The sequence below is a fragment of the Phyllostomus hastatus genome, unplaced genomic scaffold (assembly GCF_019186645.2).
Source record: "Phyllostomus hastatus isolate PE091 unplaced genomic scaffold, TTU_PhHast_1.1 phas_contig_948, whole genome shotgun sequence".
Taxonomy (NCBI): domain Eukaryota; kingdom Metazoa; phylum Chordata; class Mammalia; order Chiroptera; family Phyllostomidae; genus Phyllostomus; species Phyllostomus hastatus.
In genome coordinates, this window is record NW_025333993.1 from 4040544 (window position 1) to 4064279 (window position 23736).

Here is a 23736-nt window from a genome sequence, read left to right on the forward strand (position 1 = left end):
GGGATGAGGGGCCTTGATAATCCATTCTGCGTAGGAGGACGATGTGGCAAGGCTTTGTGCACGCGGCCCCGGGTTCCGTAGGTAGCCACGCGGGGCTCTGACCCCAGGTGGGTGTGACCCCCGCGAGTGAGCACTGGTATTAAGGCTGCGTGGAGCCTCGTGCATGGCTGGCCTGCCTGCCGTTAAGGATCTGTGGATTGACTTGCACACGTTGGGGAGCTGCATGCAGCAATAGAGATTACCCCGTCACGTGCCTCCTGCGCTGCATTTGGGAGAGCCTGGGAGCGCCCCTCGCATGCACAGCCCGAGGACACCGGGGCCTGTGCCGGCGCAGGGCTGGGCGGAGGTCCTGAGTGGGCAGCAGCACGTGACCACCTGCAGCTGCAGAGCGATGGCGAGCACGCAGCACTACGGGCTCAGCTGCCCCTTCCTTGTACACAGGGCCTGGCCATCTTGTGCCCAAGTTGGGTAAAGCACCATTTTGTTTCTGCCTCACCATTTGCTTTTCCTGTTTATTTGTGAGCCGCTCCAGGTGTGTGCAATTCCCCGTTTGTGTTCGGAGGGGCACATGGGGTCGGGGCAGAAGACACCCAGTCCCCAGCAAGCCCACCCATTTCCCATGAGACCACCCTCCCCCACAGATGCTCCTGCTCCGTGGGTTTGCCCTGCCTCCCAGCATTCTACCTTGGATCCCAAATTGGGGTGCAGTCCAGCCCTGGGGGTCACTATTTTGCCAAGTGAGGAAATGTGGATGCATTTCCTTTGAAAGCCTTTATTTGAATATTATGACTTCAAGAACCTTGCAGAATATTCAGGAAGTGTGATCATACTGGCTTTTCACAGCAATGTGGGAGGGGTTATATGTTTGGAATTACTCAGATTATCAGCAATTTTAATCAGGGTTTTTTTTTTTTTTGCACCATTCAGAGAGTAAAATTAGAATTGCCTGTGTTTGTAGTTTACAATGTATTTGAGATAATTAAAAATTAGCCGGTGAAACCACAGAGATCTTTATAGTAGCATAAAGATTTGGAAGCATCATTCCCTCCAGGCGGATGAACTGGACTTTTATGACAGTAAATACGAAGCCCGAACCCAGCTGCACATTTTATTAAAACTGCTAACATTTCATGGTCACCTCTGCTTAGCTAACAACCTTCTGGAACAGTCACCCCTGGCCGTATCTTATTTGCAGCCGGCAAGCAAATAACTAAAAATAATCGGCTGTTGAAATGATTATTTAAGCCTCTAAGAAATGCATCCTGATGACTGTGCGTGAGTGTGTGGTGGCTGCGCGCTCGCCGGTCCTGCCTCCAGTTCGCCTCCACTTCTCCGCTGCTGCTTTAAGACTGCAGAGCGCCCCGGCGGCCAGAGGCAGGGGAGGGGTCCCCGCTCGCCTCCGCTCGGCTGCTCGCTCCTCGCCCGCCCGCCCGCCCGCTCGCCCGCGCGCCTCCCAGGCAGGGAAGGTGAGCAGGGATCACTGTGACTCGGGCCGCAGGAGAGGAAAGATGCGCCTGCCCGCCCGCCGGCTGCCTGGGTGTGGAGGCTGAGGGGCCGGCGCACCGGAGGCCGCTTGCTGTGCAGTCGGGGCGCCGGGCGCCCGGGATGAGCTCACGCCCGCGTGGGCGGCTGTGTGCACCTGCCGACCTGCCGGCGGCCCCCTGAGCTGACGGCGCACCTGGGCTGCAGCCCGGCGGGCCCGCTCTGGCCGCAGCGCGGGGCGCGGCGCCCGGGGGCAGGTGTGCAGGCGCGCGGCGCGCGGCGAGCGCAGCCCTCGCCCCGGAGCCCGGCCGCGCCGCGTGCCCGGGCGGCTCCGCAGCAGCGGCGGCGGGCGGGCGGCGGCCCCCGGGCAGGTGGCGAGCGAGCGGAGCCGGGCGGGGGGCGAGGCCGGCGCGTCGCTCGCGGGAGGCCGGGGAGCAGCAGGGGCATGTGGATACTGGCCCTCTCCTTGTTCCAGAGCTTCGCGAATGGTGAGCCTTTCGGTTTGTGATGAATTTCATTTCTTGTATTGACCGGAGCGCGGGGGGCGGGGGGGGGGGTTACTGGGTGCATGGGGGAAGTCTTTCCCTGGTTTCCCCGTCGGTGCTTGCTTACATTTTCATGCTTTTATTTTTAAATTATTTTTATGCTGGGGGGAGGAGAGGAGGCATGGAAGAGAGGCCAGGGGAAAAATTGCTCCCTAATCATTTAGAGGAGCTAACCCAGCAAAGTGACAGCTCGGAGCTGACTCCAGGACTAGGTAGCTACCTCATTCAGAATCAACCCGGTTTGGGGAGAGGAGGAGAGAAGGGGCAATGGGCACTTGGACACATGACAACCTCAGAGGAAGGTGACATTCCAAGTGCAGGCAGGTGGAGGGGTCAATTAAGAGCATTTGCCTTCGGATTCAAAGCTTGACGAACATTGAAAAGCTGTGCTTTGATCCGGTTGCCACCGATACCCAGCAGCAGTGAAGGCTTTAGGAAAGATCTGTCCTTCCACCCCCGCCCCCCTTGGTACTACACTGTCCTCCCTGGCATTTATGGAAAAAAAATATGCACCCATAAGCATTACATCATCTGCAATGTGGACCAGTTTTTAAAAAACACCTGTGCAGTTGTAAAAATGAAATCAGTGAATATTGTCAATAGCCCTGCTTTCCTCATGATCAGCCCAGTACTGCATTTTGAAATGCTTTCCTCCTGGGTATTTGAAGAGCTATTGCTCTTGACTGAGTCAGACCCAATTAGTGAGTGTGCCGGCACCTTCGGCTGCCCGTCGCCGTGTAAACACGAACTTACATGTATGAATGGCTTCCTCTTATTTGGGAACGAGAGGAAATTGTCATCATTTGGCATCGCCTGGGAGTAGCTACAGCGTCGATGCCTATTTCAAATTTTGGAACGCAAATCTGCATAAAATGTGTGACTTGCTGACAGTTAAAATTAAAGCATTAAGCAGAATCCCCTACCCAGGAGAGGGGGGAGGGAGGGAGGGAGGGAAAGATGGAGGGAGGGAGGGGGAGAGACAGAGAGAGAGAGAGACCAAATCTCGCCCTTGTCAGAAAATACCAGAAGCCAAGGGGAGACTCTAAGATTTTCCTGGAGAATGCACAGGAACGCTCTGAGTGTTAGCTGCATAGGGGCACATTTTCTTTGCCTATCTGGACAGTATGAAAGAATCAACATGCCAATAGGCCTGAGGAAGTGCATACACTTTGTAAAATTAAACAAACAAACAAAAAAAGGATGACAGAAAGGGTAGGGCTGAAAGAAGGCTCTCCTGAAATGCACATTAAAATGATACTTTGCTCTCTAATATAACCTAAAGCAAAGTGTTCGAAACTTTCATTGGGAGATTTCCTAGCAGGAAAGAATTGCAACAAGTTCTGACATGACACCCATCTTTCCCAGAGGGCACTACACCTCATCAGCAGCCTCCCGGGAATTTACCTTGGGGGATAGACCTGCTTTGGCTAATGGGTGGTGATGCGTCAGGGCCCGGGCCCTTCATGCTGCTCTGCTGCTGTGAACACGCAGGAGTGCTCACGTGTGTGTGTGTGTGTGCGTGTGTGTGTGTGTGCCAGGGCCATGGAGCCCTGACGGCCTGTCTCGCCTGTCAGGGCGTGCAGCTTTGGACTCCGAGCAGAGGCCGGGATGACAGGATGAAATCATGCTTCCGTCCTATGGGGAGGTGTGTTTCAGGATGACGAAAGAGGTTGTGCTTGTAATTGTCAGTCAATCAGTGCCTATTTCCCAGCTTCCCAGTTCTGCGTGGCAAACACAGTGGGGAAGCATTGCTGATCCGGTCTCTGATCCCGCAGGGCTGTGGATCTGTGAATCAGTTTTCATACTAAAAGAATCATATATAAAACCTCAAATATTCTGCTGTGTGGAAAATAGGTGCAAAGCATATGTGTGTGCAGAATACCAGGCTCTGTGAGCATTACCTTCTCACACCTTCCCCAAGACCTTTAAAGCTGATTGGTAATCACCCTGATCAGGACTGTAATGAATGCGGGCAGATTTCACACATAAGATACAGATCAAACATGCAAATGAATATTTTACATCGCTGTGTAATGTGTTCTGATCCTGTCTACCAGGAGGCTATGGGACTCTCTTACATAAAAATGGCCCTCTCTTTATATGATCAAGCACTGACCAAAAAGCCTGACTGTATATTGAGCTGTTTCATTGTGGGGGAAACTAGCTTTAAAGAGTTTTTCAATGACTGATGCTCAGGACTCAGTGCATACTGTGTGAAGGCCCATAAAACATGTGATCGCATGAAACATGAAATGAGCCCCGTTTGCCTGCTGCCCCTACGTAGGACAACATGCCCAAAATGTGAGATTAAATGGTGCCTACCCGTCTGAATGAGAGTTGGAAAAAAAAAAAAGGAGAAATATTTTTTTTTGACAACTGTCGTCTTTTGGTCTACCTTCCTTTTGAAAAATTCCCAAATGGGTGTGATAAAAGATCCGTGAATTTTAATACTTAAACTGATTACTGCTAGGCCACAAACACCCAGAGGTCTGACATAAAAATCTATTTGTAAAAGATTATGTAGTTTGGCACGCAGGGCGCCAGCAAAAATCAGACACAGCTGCATTTTAACAGCGGACAGTAGCCTTTTCCCTGCAGATGTCACAGGATGTACATTTATTTCTTAATAAAAGCCTGGTGGCTGGACAGGCTGCAGACGGTGTTTCGGGTAAAAAATGAGAAGTCGGAGACCAGTGCATCATGGGTTAGAGCCTTGAATGAATGACCTCACCTGATCAGGTGCAGTCGTCACGTTTGAAGCAGTCCGCTTGTTCTGCGATGTTCCAGAAACACTCACGGGAGACCTTCGGCCGCAGTGAAGGAAACAGGCCCAGGCGTGTGCAGACCCACAGCCACACATGTCCCTCCGTGTCTCAGCACAGGCTCTGGCTGTGCTCTGTTTTGTCACAATTTCTCTGGGTCTTGACCCCCCCCCCCCCCGAGCACAGTCTAGACTAAATGGGATTCTTGCTAAAGGCCTCAGTGGACCTCCGATGTACAGGATAGTGAATAAGAAGCCGCTCCACCCTATAGGACGTGTTTCTGTCCACATCCTTGCATCTCTGTGTCATGTACACATGTGTCTCTGACGTCGCCCTTTTCTGAGCTCTGGAATCTGGCGCTTTGCTGCGTTGCTGTTTTCTGGGAGCTCGTGGACACTGGAGAGGGTGCGGTGGTGGGGGTGGGGGGCATCAGAGAGAGTGGGGTGTCTGGAGCCTTTCGGGCATCACTGGTTCCTCTCGACAAGGATTTACGTGCCTCAAACTTGGTATTTTATTTGCATGTAGCAGCAGACCTTTGTGAGTACAAATGCACTTCCAGGGTTTTTAAGATTTTTTTTTCTTTCATTGATGTAAATATATGTACGTAAAGGATTATCAGCTGAATAATTTGGGGGCCACCTCCCCTCCTTCCCCTCTCCCCTGTTTTTATGAAGCAGATTCAATTGCATCCCAGAATTTCAGGGGTCACCCATAATTTCCAAGGTCTCTTGCCCTTACAAAATGCCCTCCGTAGGAGAACCAAATGTCATGCAGACCTTTAATAAATGCCAGCGGATCCCTCCCCACTCCTGGACTCTCTCCGGGTGCCACCTTGGGGCGACCAGGGTTCCCTGCTGCCTCTGGGGATCCACTCTGGATGGAACTGGTACAATGCAGCGTGCTGGCATGGAACATAATTGTTGATGAAAAAGAAATGCTCATCTAAATCCATAATTCCTGGACCTCCGTGTGGCTGTCACAATGTTTTATGGTCGATGTGCCCAGGAGGAGAGGCAGTTTGAGTGTTTCCCGAGGAGACTCAGGGTGGTTTGCATGGGAACTGGATGCAAAGGGGCCGGGCTTGGGGGGCGGGGGAGGAAGAGGGAGCTGCGAAGGGTCGTTTTATGAGGAGAGACCTGTGAACACTGCAGGAGACCGGGCATTTATGTTTGGAAAACGAGAGGATGCGTCTCTCAGCGGACGCATTGCCACATCCAGGGCACCCAAATTTCACCAAACGAGTTGGATCCTGCAGGCGAGACTGTGAATGTGCCTCATTCATAATTAACAGGCAAGGAACGAAACGCGTTAGGCTCGGCAGCAGCATTTCCAGAGACTCCCATTTTCTTGGTTCCCCCGTGTGTCTGGCGCACCGGGGCGGGCGGAGAGCAGGCACGGCCCCCCGGGGGCGTTCGCGTGCAGACCACTGCGTCTGGGCATTTTCTTGGCTGCCGTCCCGAAGTGCCTGCTGGCTCTCGGTGACCAGCTCCATCCGCGGCCTGGGAGGCAGTCAGGTGGTGCTACCTGCATGTCAATTGCGTCCCTGCCACAGGACACTAGTGGGCGGCAGACCTCAGCAGACTGCCGCCGCAGCGAGCTTTCGGCAGAGCAGGCCGCCTCGCCGCCTCGCAGGGAGAGAGGCGCTGCGTGCGGGGCGGTCGGAGGCTTCCCTCCCCGAGATTCGACTGCTCAAGTTCACCGTGCTCAGGCTCCCGCGTCCGGGAGTTCCTTCTAACAGGAGCAACGCCAAGGCTCCGGCAGGCCCGGCAGGGTCCGAACGCCTTTGTTCCCCATTTTGCAAGGGAGGACCGTGTTCCGAGCGATGTTTTGAGATCCAGAAGGTGCACAGAAAGGCAGAGGAGGTGTCTGGGGGCTAGGGGGCCCGCCCCCCCTCTCGGACGGGGCCGGGGAGCCCTGCCCTGCCAGTGTGCGGCTCCTCTGGAGGTGGCAGCTCCAGGAGCAGCCCCGCGCCTGATTGGCTGACCTTCCAATGTCATTCCAGGAGGCACTGCTGGCTTCTCCTCGCGCGGATGGTGACAGGGGTGACGCTCCTCCGCGGCCCCTCCGTCTCCTGGCTGCGGGGTGGTTCTTGGGAGGGCCGGGGGTCCCCTCGCCCTCCCCCCGGGGGGGGAACTGGGCGGCATCATTTCCCCAGGACCCGACATTAACTCTTTGTGTTCCATAGAGCTCAGCACAGAAATGCTCATCTCTCTCTCCCTCCCCCCCACTACAGTTATATATATATTTTTTCATATTTTGAAAATGAGAGAAAATTCAACGTTGCTTTTTCCTTCTCACATTTATGGCTTAAGATAACACGGTGGGAATGTGAGGTTCCAGCAACCTGACCTGTGTCCCCGGTGCCGCTCTGGATTCCCAGGGTGCAGCCCAAGGGCGCCTTGTGCAGGCGACAGAGCAGCCACCGAGGGAGGTGGCAGGGGGCAAGCAGGATGGGGCTGGTGCCCACAGCCGGGCTTCTGGTTCGGGGTGAGACTGCTCCGGAGCAGGATGTTTGGAGGGGCTGGCGCAGCCAGCTGCCCCCCAGACCTGACGCCGGCATCGTGTTCTGTCGTGAGACGGTGCTCGCTCCCTTGGTGGCGCCCAGGGCGGTCTCTGACTCTATTTGGTGCCAATTCCGTGAGTGACCGCCTCCCTCCCTGGACCGTGAGGCCCACAGGGCAGGCTCCTGGGCTGCCCGGGTGTGTCTTTGCACATGCGGGTGCAGAGCGCATGCAGGGAGAAGGTGGGCGTCCACGTGCAGTGTCTGAGCAAGGAAGGGCCAGATGCCACAAGGAGCCTTCCTCTCCTCCGGAACCTCCCCTCCCCTCTCCTGCCTCTCTCTCTTCCCCCCCTGGCCAAGCCCCCTCCTTCCCCGACCCCCAACGTCTGTGTCTAACGTTGGGAGAAATGTACGTACGTACGTACGTACGTACGTAAGTACGTGAGCCGCCACGTGGCTTCCTTGGCTCCCGTCGTCTCGCTCGGACACACTGACCCCATGGCTCCAGAGGGGTGAGTTTTCTAGAAATGCTTCGGGGCATTTTCTTCTCTTTTCCAAAAGGGATTCGCATTTGGGCTCTGCGATGTGGGACTTCGACACCCACGCAGCACGTGATAGGGATTCCTTGAGGTGCCCTTCCTGCGTGGCGTGGCTCCTGTGTCGCGGAAACAAGTTTGGAGCCGCAGTGAACGCCTTGCTGTCAAGTGTGTTCCAGCACACGCGGCGGGTTCAAAACCCTCCACAGCCTGTGATGCCCTGCGCGTTCTGAACACCAGTCGTGAGCATCAAGGCAGCATGCGGGTTCTTTTCCTAGGGGTTCCTGGGAGTTCGTGTCTCCATCAGAGAGCCGCCCAGGACATCCAAACAAAGCTGAGTTCTTAGGCCTTCAGCGTCTTAACGAAAAACAAACAACCCATACTATTTTCTTTAAAAATTTTTTTTTGCTTTATTTTTAGAGAGAGGGGAAGGGAGGGAGAAAGACTGGGAGAGAAACATCAATGTGTGGTTGCCTCTCACTTGGCCACCACTGGGGACCTGGACCACCACCCAGGCATGTGCCCTGACTGGGAATCGAACCAGCAACCCTTTGGTTCACAGCCCTCACTCAATCCACTGAGCCACACCAACCAGGACACATACCATTTTCTTAAGTAACTTATTTGCTTACGGGTTTCTCATCAGTATCTTATTTTCTTATTTTCACAGCAGAACTAAATGTGAAAGTCGGTTCCTTCTTCAAAGTAACATAAAAGGGATATGCTTTTATCGTTAAAATTTTGATTTTTAGTCATATACAAGAAGTAATTAGGTGTCTTTTTAAAAATGATTTTATTTATTTATTTTTAGAGAGGGAAAGGAGAGAGAAAGAGAGAGAGAGAGAGAAATAAACATCAATGTGCAGCTGCCAGGGGCTGTGGCCTGCAACCCAGGCATGTGCCCTGACTGGGAAATGAACCTGCGATGCCTGGTTCACAGCCTGAGCTCAATCCACTGAGTTACGCCAGCCAGGGCTAATTAGGTGTCTTATAGCTTACAGTATTTACCATCATTTGTAGTTTGGAGATCTGTATTTGTGCAATGATGATCAATACTTAGGACTTTACAAAAATTGTTGAATTGGATTAGGTGTTGGTGTGTAAGCCCCTGGAGTATGGAAATATGTATCCTGATTTAACAGAGAGGCGTGAGTGGGGCTGGCGAGGTCAGGGATGTGGGAAGGAGGAGAAAGAGGCCGCTACGCAGGAAGGCAGAATGATGGGGAGGAATGAATGTTGCCTGCATCCCCATTTAAGTTATTTTTATACAGAAGACAGTGAGTACGATTTAAGGGTGACCAAGCAGTCCTATTTATAGAAAACCCATTTGAAATGTGGCTGCTGAGGCCGGAAAGAAAGAGTGGAAAACGCTCGTGAGATCGCCTCCGCACTACCTGCCGGCTTCCCCTCACCTCCTGGCGCTCTGCAGAATTTTTGGAGGAGGAGAAAACGCAGAGCAACCCTTGCGGAAATATGGAGAAACCACTTTGACTCAGCAGAACCTTCTAGAAGTGCTCACAGGGTTTAAGTCCTTGTCAGACGTGGGAGGCGGGGCTGGGGTGGGGAGCCAATACTTGCACACAGATTGCTTGGAAACTGCCCTTGGGTGGCGATGGGATGTGGAGTCTGCAGCCCTGCTACAAATATTCATTTCACCGTGAGCTCTTCCTTTCTGGACGAGTCCACATGCGTGTTTCTAGGAGAGCGGTTACTCATGGGAAGCCTTCCAGGTCAGGGGCTTGTGGTCGCCGCTGGTTCCTCCGCGTTCACCAGATACTAAGTTCCGGAGATTTAAATCGTGGTTTATGCTCCTCTCCTTGGTCATTCAGGTGGGGTGGACGGTGTCCCCACAGGCTGCTTGATTGACGTCAGTGTCACTGGACAAAAGAAAAACAACACACTGACTCTTAAAGATGAGCTAGTCTCCCCCCACCCCCAGGACGGCGTCTCTTCCTCGTGACATTCTGGTTGCACAGGTTGCACGTGGGCTGTGTTTTCCGTTCAGAGTAGAATCCTCCCGTGTGTGGGGGGCAGGGCTGCTGGTCTTCAGGCTGGAAATCTGGGCAACGGCCGGGCCCTGACCCCACCCCAAGCCTGATGCTGTGAAAAGCGTTTGCCTTTTATCTTTTGAAGAACCATCTGCAGGATGGGGGTGGGGGGGAGGCACGGGTGCGCGGGATGAGGGGGCGGAGAGAGATGTGAATGGTCTAGTGGCCGACTCTGATGCAGAGGGGCCCTGCCTCCTTTACTATTAAAACGAGGAACCAGGAAACCGTTCGTAGATGGTTTTACACAGAATGTAAGCCGTTCTTGGTGTCCACTGTACATACATACAGTGGGAGTCAGTTTATAGTTCTTTCTGGACGTCCAGAAAGATTATTGGATGCTTCTGCCAAACCACAGTGGCGATAAGGCTCCCGGTGAAGCCAGATGACCTCAGAGTCCCTGGGGGGCCTTCGGCGTCCTCATGGGGCCGTCACACCACGATCATGTGAAGCTGGGGTGAGAACCAGGTGAATGGGTCGCCTCAGGCAGACAGGATGCTGGCTGAGGTGGCCTCTGCGACACACCGAAAGGCCATGTCATTTAAAATAGCTGATGGCCCTGGAGACTCTCACCCTTAATGCCTTTTTCTGATACTGAGCAACGCACTGGTGTCTCCCAGGAGGTCCTGTTTTCCTGCTCACTGCCCCAACTTCAGGGTGATTGGAAAATTTCTGCTCTTCTAGTCAAGACAAAGGCACAGTCTGCAGATAATTAGAATCACGGCAATTCTCCGTGTTTCTAAATCTCATTCCCATTTTTTTTTTACTCCCACATAAAGGCCCTGAGCCGTGCTGTGGAAACTCGGGAGTCCACACACCCTCTCATTAGAGCAGCTGCGGATGCACTTCCGCCCTCCGCGGCGGCCCCACTGGGGCGCGATTTTGATCTCGGGTTCCCACAGGACACACAACACCCCAAACCCCAGTCTGCGCAATTACAGTGTTTACTTCTTAATATCAGTGGTAGAGCATTTTTAATAACTCATTTGTAGCTGCCGGGGTGGAGGATAACAATGCTTTGTAACGTTACGGGTGGGACTTCAGGGAGGCGCTGAAGACCCCCTCCGGCAGCTGGCTCTGCAGGCGACTTCAAGCCGCAGGGAGAGTGCCACAGCGATGTTCTCAGCCCGCAGGACCTGGCCGCTGCCGGTTCCCGCAAAGGGTGGTCAGTCGCCTAGTCCGGTGGCCGGTGAAAAGGAAATCTGTAAACAAGCGGGGGGATGCTCTCTGAGGAGCAGAATTCCGTCGTCAGTTCTTCGGGTTGGTGAACCCCGGGTTAGTCTGTGTCTGGTACCTTGGCGTGCCAGCAGGACGTGGGTGGGATGGTTAATTGCCAGGCGTTCGTGCACGAACCGTGACTCACCAAGACCAATAGCTGTGACATCCTTGGAGGCTGCTGTTTCACCATAGGCTGGATGGATGTTTATATAGAAACATGGGCAGGAAAATCCGGCCTAGAGGTGACCTTGGCACTTGTTTTGGGTAATTACTTTGAGCGCGGTTGGTTCCTTTGTGCCTTGTGGGATCCCACAGCACAACTACAACCCCGCGCGTGTTATTAATAGTCACAAGGGACCCGCCTTTCTCCCTCCCCACCCCGCCCCACTGCCCCACGGCTGAGAGCGTAGGCTTGTGTGGGATCGGGTGCTTAGAGGCAATGGAAGCAAAGGTGATGCGAAGACCAAGGAGGTGGAGGGAGGGGCTGCACCAGCCCCGCTGTCAGATAATGGGAATACGAGGGGGGAGGGGGGAGGGGGCAGGGTGCCTCCGGGCCACGGCCTGTGGGCACCTTGAGCCCCGTGCCAGTCAATGTGCCTCTGCCTGGACCTTCCCAGGTAAGGATCGGGGGCACTGGGCTCAACGCCCAGGTGGGCTGGGTCAGAGAGGAAGAAGGTACCAGAATTTCCTAGAGAGCCTTCCCTTCCTGAGCTTCCCACTGCAGATTTTGTCTCCAGCCCCGTGGTTTTGGGAACGGGCCGCAGTCTGAAAGCTCCTCGGGTCTAATTCTGGTCTGTGTCCTTGACATCGTTTTGACACCCACAGGGACGCCCCGGCTTGACGGTGCGTGAGGCTCACCGGGTGGTGTGGTCTGTTACATGGGTTCCCAGGCCTGACCGCCAGAGAGTGTGGTTCTGCAGCCACGGGGTACGTGTGCCCCGGGAATCTGCACTATTATGCTGATCCAGGTGACCCGTAGTTCACCTCTGAAAAAACACCCACTTGAATAAGGGGCTGCCTGGCCCCTGTTTGAGGTAGAAGGTCAGACATGGCTAGAAAGTCAGCCCAATACATTTTCAAGTGCACCTCAATGCACTGTTGGAGAACTCTGTACTGAAGAGCGATTTATTGGGGGGGGGATGCGCAGGGTTAGGTAGATCTGGGGAGAGTGGCAGTGGGCGCTGCTAACAGGGAAGACCCTGCTTGAAGGGAGGTGGGATCCCTCCTGGAGTACTTCTAATTTGGGTGCTGGTAGCCTGGGAATGATTTATGTATATATCTACTGTCATACATGTCGGTATCCACATACATAAATATACGTGTGTGTGTGTGTGCGTGCACTATTTGTTAAGTCGTCTCAGCACATTCAATATTCAGGTTGATTGCTAGCGTGCGCTTTGCTTGGGGACTTGCTTCCGTCGTGTTCTCTCGCCTGGACCTCAGTCGGGGTTCTGCAGAGAACCCCTTTGAAACCTTTATGTGGCCATAGGGTTCCCCACGAGGTCGGTAGTGGGAGACCGGTTGGGTTCCTGGGTCCAACGCGCTTGAGAGATGAGCCAGGGAGGAGTGGGCCGGGACAGGGAGAGGGATCTGTTCGCAGCGTGAGGCTCTGCTCTGATGCAGGCGCGGGGACCCAACACGTGGATGAGGCCCCGTGGAAGCATCAGTGGTGCGTAAGCCTCTTCTGCGGCCGATGTTGTGCAAAAGGCTTGGGGTCGCTTGCTCCTGTGGCTGTTCTTGGCCTCTGCTCCCTCCTTTTAGGCCAAATGACCCCAAGTTAGCGCCATTTATTATATGAAGCACCTATCCTCGGTTGTCATAAAAAGAGAAAATAGTGTCTAGGGACAGGTGTGCATTTTGAACCTTTTCACATACATGATAAAATCGAGGACACTTATTAGTGGCAGAATAGTCCTTTGCAAACACCATGTCCTTAATTTTCGAACTAAAATAGACTGGGATGGGTGCTGGAGAGAAGCCTAAATTCAGAACCCTAAAAATATCATTTTGTGTCCTGAGATCCTATTTTAGGTCATATTAAAAATAACTCTCCCTCCCAGGCATCTCAAACAATTTTGATGTTATAAAGCTTTGGCGGTTTTATGGTGATTCACTATAGAAATTATCTTTCTGAGCGGCTGTTTTGATTTTTTTTTTTTTTTTTGAGCTTCAGAAGGAAGCGGCATGGAAGACTCCGTGGGCTGCAGAGCCGCGGTTTCTGCTTACTCACATCCGCGCGACTCCGGGCAGCGGCCGCTCCTCCGCGCAGCGGGCTCCGGCACCCATGCTCCTTTCAAACGGGGGAGGGCCCCGTGCGAAGAAGTCGCAGGCTCTGCCAGGGGGAGTGTGTAGAAGAAGATGGTTTAAAATAGCTCACGGTTCCTTTCTGATGTGGAGTTTTCCCAGCCTGCACAGCGTTGTACAGACTGTTCTTTTTCAAATTTCCAGCAGAGTGGGCTGACCTTTCTTCCTCTCTCCCCCCTGGCAAAGGCTCGAATACTCCTGTCATCAAGTCGAGTAACCTGAGGTAGACCTATGAGTAGCTGTAAATGGTTAAACATGTTCCTTAGGACAAAAGAAAGAAAGAAAGAAAGAAAGAAAGACGGCGTGACTCAGGTTTATTATTGGATCAAATGACCTTAGCCCAGAGAAAATACTTATTGCGTGCCTTAGTAAGCGAGGAGTGTTCTTCCCTTGGGTTTCCAACAGCTCTCCGTAGGAGTGAGCATCAGCGGGTCCCGTCTGACCAAGGGCCAGGGCACGTTAAGGATGGCTGTGGTAGGGCAGACGCGTTTGCAAGGAATGGAGGGGCCGTCTGTAGTCTCTCGTCATCATTTCGCCTTTCTCCCTCCCTCCTGGGAAACGGGGGGCAGACCCCAGCGCTCAGGTGCACACAGTGAAAGTGTAGGGAGACGGGGATACCTCCCTGGGGGTCTGAGGCCTTTGCTGCCTCCAGTATCCATTTCCTGCATCACAGGTGGTTTGCTGTCACGTGGGCGGGTGGAGGGACACTGCTCTGATCCCTCAGCTGCTCAGGGCTCACTGCAGCCTGGCGGCAAAGGACAGTGGTCCTCGAGCCTGTGGGTGTCCCCCGTGGGGGTGCCCCTGGAAGTCCGAAGGGGGGGAGACTGGTATTTAGTGATTTTTTTCTGAAGCGCACATACATGCATAGACGCTGTGGGTTACTGAGAAGCTCTGAACAGAACCATGAGGTCTGAGGTCAACTCCATGGAGTTTGTTTTAGGTTTATTTTTTTTCGTGGGTCGGTGTCAAACACTTCCCCTCCCTTTACGATTTAATCATTTTTAAAAGGGTGTGCTCCTGAAAAGTTGCATTGTTCGGTTAAATCCGTGGCTCTCCCCGGGGGCGGTTGCTCCCCCTAGGGGACGCTGGACAGTCTCTAGGAGCACTTGTAGTTGTCACCCTTCTGGGGAGGAGGGGCTGCTGCCGGCCTCTGGGGGGCGGAGCCAGGATGCAGCGGAACATCCTGCAGCTCACAGGACAGCCCCCACGACACACGGTTATTTGGTCTAAGGTGCCGGTAGTGCCGAGAAACAACCCCAACTGAAGTAATTCAGAGCCTCGTTGCTACCATATGACACCAGTTTCCCGCTTGTCTGTGGGTGCCGGGCGGATCCTGGCGAGACAGCAGGAAGGAAGGTGGCCCTACATCTCAGCTGTGACTTCCCGGCTACAAAAATCGTAGCCATTGTGGTAATGCTTGTCATCGACTCAACTCTGTTTACTATGTTTTTCACGAATGAAAAGAAAATCAGAATCTCTGGCCCCTTCCATCAGTCGCTAAGAACATGCCTGCCACAGTCGCCCTGGGTTCCTGGAGCCGGTTTCCCCCTCCAGGGGTTATGCTAATTAGTGTTTGATCAGATGATTGAATTACGATTCTATGAATCCTGCGAGCTGCACGCTCTGACTGCGCGTCCTCTCGCCCGGTTCCCCGGTGCCCGAAGCGCTCTGTCCCGCAGCGCTCTGTCCCGCAGCCTGACGGAGCCGGGGCCTCCTGAAGACACAGGCGTCCGGCTTCCCAGCTCTGCCTGTCTCGGTTGCTGCGTGGGCGGAGGAAGAGGGCGAGTTCTTACGGCCGGTTCTCCCAGGCACGGGCTGGGCTGCGGGGGCCTCTGGGAAGTGCAGAAGGGACCCTAGTTAGAAAGCTGGGATTATTCAAAGCCACTAGATGCAGAGAAAGGCGGGAGACGAGGGTATGGCCCGGTGGGGAGGAAGCTCTATGTTCCCTGGTCTTGGAGACTTTTCTCCTGGGGGAGGGACCGTGACCTTGCTGTTTGCGTTCCTTTCACCTCCCGGTGCCGGAGGGGCCCGTGGACCTGGCTTTGTATTTATTGCAAATGTGTCTTTTCCTGGGAACTGTCCCACCATTTTGTTTTTGCTGCTTTGGAGTTCCGAATAGCGTGGCCTAAGGTGGTTGGTGTTCAGCCCTGGTTTCATTTCGTGAGTGTGCGTTCCACACCAGTATGCCAGTCTGGGCGATAGAAGAAAACTGAGAGTGTATAGGAAAGGATGTGAGGAATATCGAGGCAGACTTGCTACTAATGGATTTCTGCTCTTGGCTAAGGGGTTACCATGGTTCATTTTGTCATTCAAGGAGCCTAGCAATGATTGGATTTGTTTTCATACCCCATTGCTTTTTTCGCTCCATATTAGCATAATGGTGTAGTCTGGTTACCAGAAATGTACTTAGAATATGTATAGTTTTTTTTTTAAATAAACTTTTTTAAAGGATTTTATTTATTTTTTAGAGAGGGAAGGCGGGGGGAGAGAGAGAGAGAGAGAGAGAGAGAGAGATACATCAATGTGCGGTTGCTGGGGGCCATGGCCTACAACCCAGGCATGTGCCCTGACTTGGAATCGAACCTGCAATGCCTGGTTCGCAGCCTGCACCCAATCCACTGAGCTATGCCAGCCAGGGCTAAATAAACTTTCTAAAATTTATTTTTAGAGAGAGGGGAAAGGAGGGAGAAAGAGGAGAGAAACATCCATCGGTTGCCTCTAACCAGAGACTAAACCTGCAACCCAGGCATGTGCCCTGACTGGAGATCATACTGGTGACGTTTTGCCTTGCGGGATGGTGCCCAACCCACTGAGCCACACCAGCCAGGGCTGTATAGATTTTTTTCTTCTTTTAAATATCAGGATGTGGGTGTGTTTTATCTTGCTGGTACTTAGAGCGTCTCTCACTGAAGAATGGCCACTGGTGAAACTGCATCACTGGCCCCACACACCGCATCCTAAGAACCACCTGCCCACCCGATAGAGGGAGTAAATATATCTGCTTAGATGTTCACATCTCCCCAGTCCACAAATTGCACAACGCCCTTTGCCAAGATTAAAATCTCTTGGTTTTCTTGGAAGAAAGAAATCCCGCCCGCAGTTCTCCCCATATGAAAGAAGAGTGAGAGTGGAAGGGAGCTTACCTCTGCGGAGCACCTAGGTGCGCAGGCACTCGGCTTGCCATGTTCTGTGTACTCGTGGCGATGATTCCCGCAGCAGCCACGACCGTGTCAGTGACAGTCGCCGACCCTGGTGATTGCTAGATGCGAGGCAGCGCCGTGAGTGGTCCTGGCGTCTCCCATAATGCTCGGTGCTGGGAGGAGGCACCATCACACGGCTGCTGAGTGGCAGAGCCGGGCCTCCGCCTGCATCTGGGCACAAACCCACTGGCCTCTGTGGCCTCCATTCATCCTCAGACGGCCCAGTGAGTAAGGGTTTTAATGCCACTTTTCAGAAAATGAGGCCAGGGTTTGGAGATGGAGACCATCGGCCCCTGGGCGGACGGGAACCACGATTCAAGGGCTCTGTCTTCTTCACGCCACGGTCACCCCCAGAGCTTCCAAACAGAGCCCCACGCGCTCATCCGACTGTTTCAGCTTTGAAAACGATGTTGTCAAATTTGCTTCCAAGTTGAACAAGAAGAATTGTTTTGAGGAAATGAAAACATCCATTGTTATGAGTCCGGGTGTAGATGGGAGAATTCATTTACTTTTTCTTGTCAGCCCCCAATCACCTGCTTGCGTTCGGTTAGGTAAGAGGAGGTGACTAACCTTCGTTCCTTTTAGTTGTTGGACAGTTAGTGATCCTGCGACCCGTTGGCAGTGTGCCTGAGAGCGAAATGGGGGGAGGGGTGACATTTATGGTACAGTTATATTCCATTATGGGGTCCTTTTCTAACCTCCAAGTTCAAACCGAGTATCCGTCTTTAACTACATTTAAGAACATTTCATTTGTCCAGAACTGACCTTCAGTTTTCTCAACGACAGAATATTAGCTACAAATGTTTTTGAAAGCGGTGGTTGGAGACTGATATTCAGTGTGAGTTCTGGATCAGTTGGGGCTTTTATGAAAAAAGACACAAATCAGTTTTGTTACTACAAGTCGAGTCTTATTACTGCAGCTGAATTATTTTACAGTAGTTTTACAGTGGGACCTGTTTGTGGAAGAGGGTGCACAATCCTACCTAGACCTTCTCACCAGCTGATCTTAAATTAAAGCTCTTTTAACTAGGAATAATATATTATTGTGAACATGTGTGTGTACCCATGCGAACCATGCTACGGTGGCCCTTTCACTGCCTCTGACATTCAGGCGATGTCCAACCCGGCTAGCGCACAGAACCTATTCGCCTTCCCTGGAGGGAGGCACCTCCACCGCATGGACGTGGGGAAGAGAGCCCAGCGGTGTCGGGGCTCAGAGCTGGAACGGCCCAGGCTTCCCTTGGCTGGTGGCTGGGAGGTGGCAGGGCTCTGTTCAGTGTCGGGCTGGCTTCCTTGCCCTGCTCGCTCTGCTTGGTCCTCGTGGGGCTGTGGCCTGGATCCCACCGTTGGACCCCTCTCACGGGGGTTGCCTTCATCGCTATTCAACTGGCCATGTCACGGACCTCGGGCTGTGGCCCATGAAGGGCCCGACCACAGAGAGGAAAAGACATGTGGGGTCCTCTCCACAGGCTAAGCACCCTGAAGTCCATGGCTCCGATAATGCCTACAGAGCCACTTTATTTTTTTTTAACGGAGTGAACTTATTTATTTATTTATTTTAAATCCTCACCCAATTATATTTTTTATTATTGATTTTAGACAGAGGGGAAGGGAGGGAGAAAAGGAGGGGGAGAAACATCGATGTGAAAGAGAAACATCAGTTGCCTCTGGTACGCACCTCACCTGCCGATCGAACCCACAATCTAGGTATGTGCCCTGGCTGGGAATTGAACCTGCAACCTCTTGGTGTATGAGATGATGCTCCAACCAACTGAGCCACCAGCCAGGGCTGGGTGAACCTATTTATAATAATTTCTAATACTTACCGATCTCTTACTTTGCACCAGGAGCTGTGCTGAGTCCTCTTTGTGTCATCTCAATTCATGATCAGACAAATCTTTGAGCCACTTACTCAAAGTTTTACACTGGGGGGAAATCAAGTCTACAAAGGTGAAGTGACTTCCCGGAAGTCATATTTTTAGCCAGTGGTGAGGGCAGGATTTGAACCTGGGCAGTCTAATTCCAGAACTCCTGCCCCTGGCTCTCAGGCTATACCCATCAGTCCCCGAGCTCTTGGTATGTGGGCTGGTCCTTGAGGACACACGGTATTTAGCACGGCGATACTTACCTAGAGCACTGGAAATACGAGATCCCAGAGTGCTGGGGTGGCCCAGAGAGCAAAGCTATTTTTCTTATGTTTCTCGGAGGAAGGTGCCTGAAAAATGTGGCAATGCGGGCACTGTGAGGTTCAGGGTTTATTTGTTTTAATTACAGCATTTCTAGAATCTCAGCTCATTTCTGAGATAGGATGCTTGGTCACCAAAATATCGCCAAGCCCGTGCTGCCCAGCCTGCGTCACTGAGCACCTCCACTTCCTGCCATGCGGCCTGTGTCCTTGTCCTCATGTTATCTATTTCCATGGCATTTGTGTTCATGAGTCACCCCTCCCAGCGTGAGTACACAGTGCTAGGTGGCTGCAACCTGTAGTGATTTCAAAACCTTTTCTGGTGTGTCACTTGCCAGGTGGCCTGCTCACCACCCACCTTCCCTGCCACACGCTTTCCAGGGACCCATTTTCTGCAGGCGACCATGTCTACCTTGGGTTCCCTTGGATGCTCAGGGGAGCATGTGATTGGCTCATGTCAATAATTCTACACGTCTGCAGGCATGTGGGGCACCGACTTCTGCTACTCACCCTGGGACGAGCAAGAACCCTGCCTGGTCCCTTAATGATGAGGGTTGTTGGCTGGGGGACTTTTCTGCGGGGACAGAGCAGGAGGGGAGAACCAATGACTGGGACACTTGAGACCCTTTTGACTTGCCCAGATGTGGAGGCGACAGTTGATATGGCACCGTAGCCCATATGTCCTGCCTTCCCTCCACGACGGCGGAAGCGGCGGCCTTGTTCTCCTTGAAGACGGAGACCTCCATCTGAGTCCTGAATTTCACCATCTCCCATCCTCTCGAGGACCTGGCCTTCCAGCATGTGATCTAACCCTGAAGCATCTCCTGATTTCCCTGCCCTCTGAGCAGCATACCAAGGCAGCCTTAGCTTTCCCGTAAACATACACTAACATGTCAGCTTGCCGGGGTGTCCAACCTGTGGCCCAGGGGCTGTGTGTGGCCCAGGATGGGTATGAATGCAGCCCAATGCAAAATCATAAATTTACTTAAAACCATTTTTTTGCTCATCAGTTGTTGTTAGTGTTTGTGTATTTAAAATGTGGCCCGAGATAACTCTTCTTCTTCCAGTGTGGCCCAGAGACACCAAAAGGCTGGGCACCCCTGATTAGCTTGCTAACAACCAAACCCCCCAAACTGGTGATCATTCCCCTCACCTGCTTCGTTTCTCTTACACAATTCACAGCCGAACTGCGGGAGGGAGCTGCCTATGCTGGTGCTTCTCAGACTGACCCAGGGGAAGGATTAGTCTTTCCATTTCCAGCCCCTCGCTGGTGGATGTCGGTCCTACCGTACCTGCTCCCCGCCATGTGAGCTCCATGGCACTGGAAGTTGTCTAAACCCAGCTGAGCGCAGAGGCTGCTGATTACACAGTCGAGTGTTGCAGCAACGTCTCCTTTCTGCGCTTGTCCCGTTGCAGGTGGGAGGCGGCCCTGGTCTGTGCACCCTCTGAGAAGGGCCATCTAGACTGAGTGTACGTCTGCATCTCACATCCCCAGTGCAGGCTGACCAGGGTCATCTTCGGTTTCATTGAAACGGACTTCGTTGTTGTCACTGACAGCCTCCATATTCCTCGTCTTCATCCCGCCCGACCTCTCAGGAGCTTTGGACACAGCGGATCACTCTTTTCTTCTTGACACACCCTCCTGGGATCCTGGATATCACGCTCCAGGTCTCTGTTCCATCCACCTCACTGGTTTCTCCTTGCCTTTGCTGGTTCCTCCTCTTGAATCAAATGCTGAATGATGCAAAACCCCCGGGCTGAGTTCTTAGCCCTGATTTCTCCCTTCCCTTCTCTTCCCTTCCGTTCTCTTCCCATATACACTCACTCTCTCTGTGACTGACTTTAGGCTGAGGAATTAAACACCATCTCTGTGCCGACGGCTTCCATGTTCATATCTGTGCCCGCGACGTGCCCTCTGAGCTAAAAGTCAGATGCTCGAACCCAATGGCCCACTCAACCCCTCCCCTTAGATGCCTTACAGGCATCGCAAACTTTCATCCATCTAAAACAGAACTCCTGGGTACTTCTCCCACATCGGCCCCCGTCCCATTCCACGTCTCAGTCATCAAAGTTGGGCAGCACTAGTCATTCACTTCTTAAGACGAAAGCTTTGGAGGCATCCTTGCTGCTCTCTTTCCTTTCCATGTCACATTCAAACCGCCGGCCAGTCCCATTGACTCTGCTTTTGGACCATGGCCCCTTCTTGTACTTCTGCTCCCCTCTGAGCTGTTCTCCTCTCTCCCCTGGTCTCTGCGGTGACCGGCCAACTGGTCTCCCCGCTTCCGCTCACCCTCACCGTTGGATTCCCACCCGACAATAAAACTATGCAAACCATAAATCAGGCCTTGCCAGTCCTCTGCTCAAAGCCTGTAGGGGTGTCCCATCATCCCTAAAATAAGCCCAGCATTGCCTCCTATACCCTAGAAGGCCCTGTGTGATCTGGCTCAGGCTGGCCACACCCTCTCCCTCCGCTTCAGCCGCACTGGCCTTCTGGGTGTTCCTCCATTGCGTGGACCTTATTCGTATTGGAGCAGCTTTCTGCTTCCTGCTTTCTCCCTGGAGTGCTCTACACTGGGCCTCGTCACTTCATTCAGTTCCCTGCCCAGATAGCACCTCCTAAGACAGGCCTCCCAAGACCACTTAACCGAAAATAATATGGCCTCTGCCATACCTCTATTTCTCCTGGCCTTGCTTTGTGTTTCTTTGTAGTGCTTGTGGGTGCTTGAGCTCATATAGTCTTTTGTTTGCTTGTTGTCTGCCTCCTCCAACTAGGGAATAGGGACCTGCTCACTTCCACCTACATCTTGGGCACATGGAGGAGTCATTAAAGACCTCAGGTGTTAGGAAGTATTCACTGATTGAATGGTTGAATCAACAGATACTGTTTAGACTCGCAGGGGTGTCCAACCCATGGCCCATGGACCACATGCAGCTCAGGATGGCTGTGAATGTGGCCCAACACAAGATCATAAATTTACTTAAAACATCATGAGCTTTTTTTTTTGTTTTTGTTGGTGTTTGTGTATCTAATGTGTGGCCCAACACAAGTCTTCCAGTGTGGCCCAGTGATGCCAAAAGGTTGGATGCCCCTGGGTTAGAGGAATATAACTCTTAGAAGCCTCATGTCATTGTTCTCTTTGTTTTATTCTATTTTACATTGTATTTTTCCTGAAGGAGTAACAGTCTTTCTCTGTATGCTGGGAGTTTTTTTTCATAGAGAAGATTTGGACATGCATGTTGATTGAAAGGTCAACAAACATTATCCCCTGGAAATTTCAACTCTGACCCATTCCTAGAAGCAGAACTATAAAAATTCCTTCATAAAAAACTGTTGAATATCAGCCCTGGCTGGTGTAGCCCAGTGGACTGAGCGTGGGCTGTGAACCAAGGCATTGCAGGTTCGATTCCCAGTCAGAGCACATGCCTAGGTTGCAGGCCATGGCCCCTAGCAACCGCACATTGATGGTTCTCTCTCTTTCTCTCTCCCTTCCCTCTCTAAAAATAAATAAATAAAATCTTTATAAAAACTGTTGAACATCTATATAATTATACAAATGTTATATACATTGTGGAGAATACAAAGATATTTGGTTCAAAACACTTAGCAAATATTTATTGAGCACCTATTATATGCACTAAATGTAAGCTCCAGAGAGAGCAGGGATTTTGTATTATCCATCACGGTAGCCCCAGATCCTGGAACAGGGCCTGACACGCAGGTGGCTTCATAAACATTTGTTGAATGAATACATGAGGTGAAACCATTAGACTGAGGACTGTTCAAGAAATAAAACCCTTCATTCCCTCTCTTATAGGCCATGGCAAAGCTCCATGGAAGGTAGGACGAGCCCACAGCCGCAAACAGGCTGGACACGACAGTGGTTGTCACGTTGGATGTGCAGAGGCAGTTCTGTACTGTTTGTGGAGCAGACACAGCTGCTGATTAGCCTCTGGGAAAGGGGCTGGAAAGTGGTTTCAGGATGCGTGTGTTTTTGGGTGGGCTGTGCAGAGTGGCAGAAGTAAAAGTGAAAAGCAGAGATCTTCCCGGAAGGGGAGGGGGTCATGCAGCTTCATTAAGTTTCTGTGCAATGTCACAGTGGAAGGTAATATCTAACAATGGAACAGAGAGCAGAATATGGGGGCACGTAAATTCAAAATCTCGAATTAAACTTGAGTTTGAGGCTTAAACTCATCATCTCAAAGGCAGGTGAGCGATCAATGGTATATTTTGGCTATGGTGCACAGGCAAAGTTTGGAAAGCTGAGATCTGGTGGAAGGTAACCAATCACAGGCCGTCTCTGGGGAGCAGGGAGGAGCCAGCCTGCCCTTGGGATGCTGGCGGTGGATGCAGGATGGACAGGTGGGAGGACGGGGCCAAGGGGCAGATTGGTGGGGACAATCCAGGCTCGACTACTTCGAAAGTCAGATCCACCTTATCCCCATGACAGCACCTCCCTCAGAGGATTTACTGATAAACTAATGGCACAAATAGGTTTGCAACCTCATATGCTTAATTACTACCCATACTTTTTTTTCTGAGACTCTGTGACGTTTGCTTGTCTGCAAACTGCATGACAGTGAGCTCATGGATAGGGATTTCTAGCACCCAAGCAAAGCCGTTCTGAAGTGCAGCAGTCACAGCACAACCCCGAGGTGCTAAACCCGGGATGCGGTGTGCGTGGGTCAAAGGGCACAGCCTGGGAGAGCGACCAGCGTGAATCAACAAGCAACTCACAATTCTAACTCCTTTTAGCTCCTTCGCATTTCTCTTGAAAGCAAAGCACGCAAAAATCTAAAATCAACAGGGAGTTGGAGTTGAGGTTCCAGTGTAGGGAAGCACCATCTATTATTTCATAGAGGATGAGCTATGCTTTGGTTTCCATTGCTGTGAACCTGTTTGAGTCCTGCAGTCGTCAGGAGAGGGAGGGTCGACCACAGCTGTGCAGATTTATCATTTTT

General features: G+C 52.2%; 1 protein-coding gene across 1 annotated transcript in view; it reads left to right on the plus strand.

Moving 5' to 3' along the window:
- Window positions 1-391: 391 nt before the first annotated feature.
- DSCAM (DS cell adhesion molecule) overlaps window positions 392-23736 on the plus strand; it is a 542830-nt gene continuing 519485 nt past the window's right edge. Inside the window, exons 1-2 of the mRNA XM_045852387.1 lie at window positions 392-468; window positions 1690-1970. Of these exons, the coding sequence (XP_045708343.1) occupies window positions 392-468; window positions 1690-1970 (358 nt within the window). The remainder of the gene's footprint in view (window positions 469-1689; window positions 1971-23736) is intronic.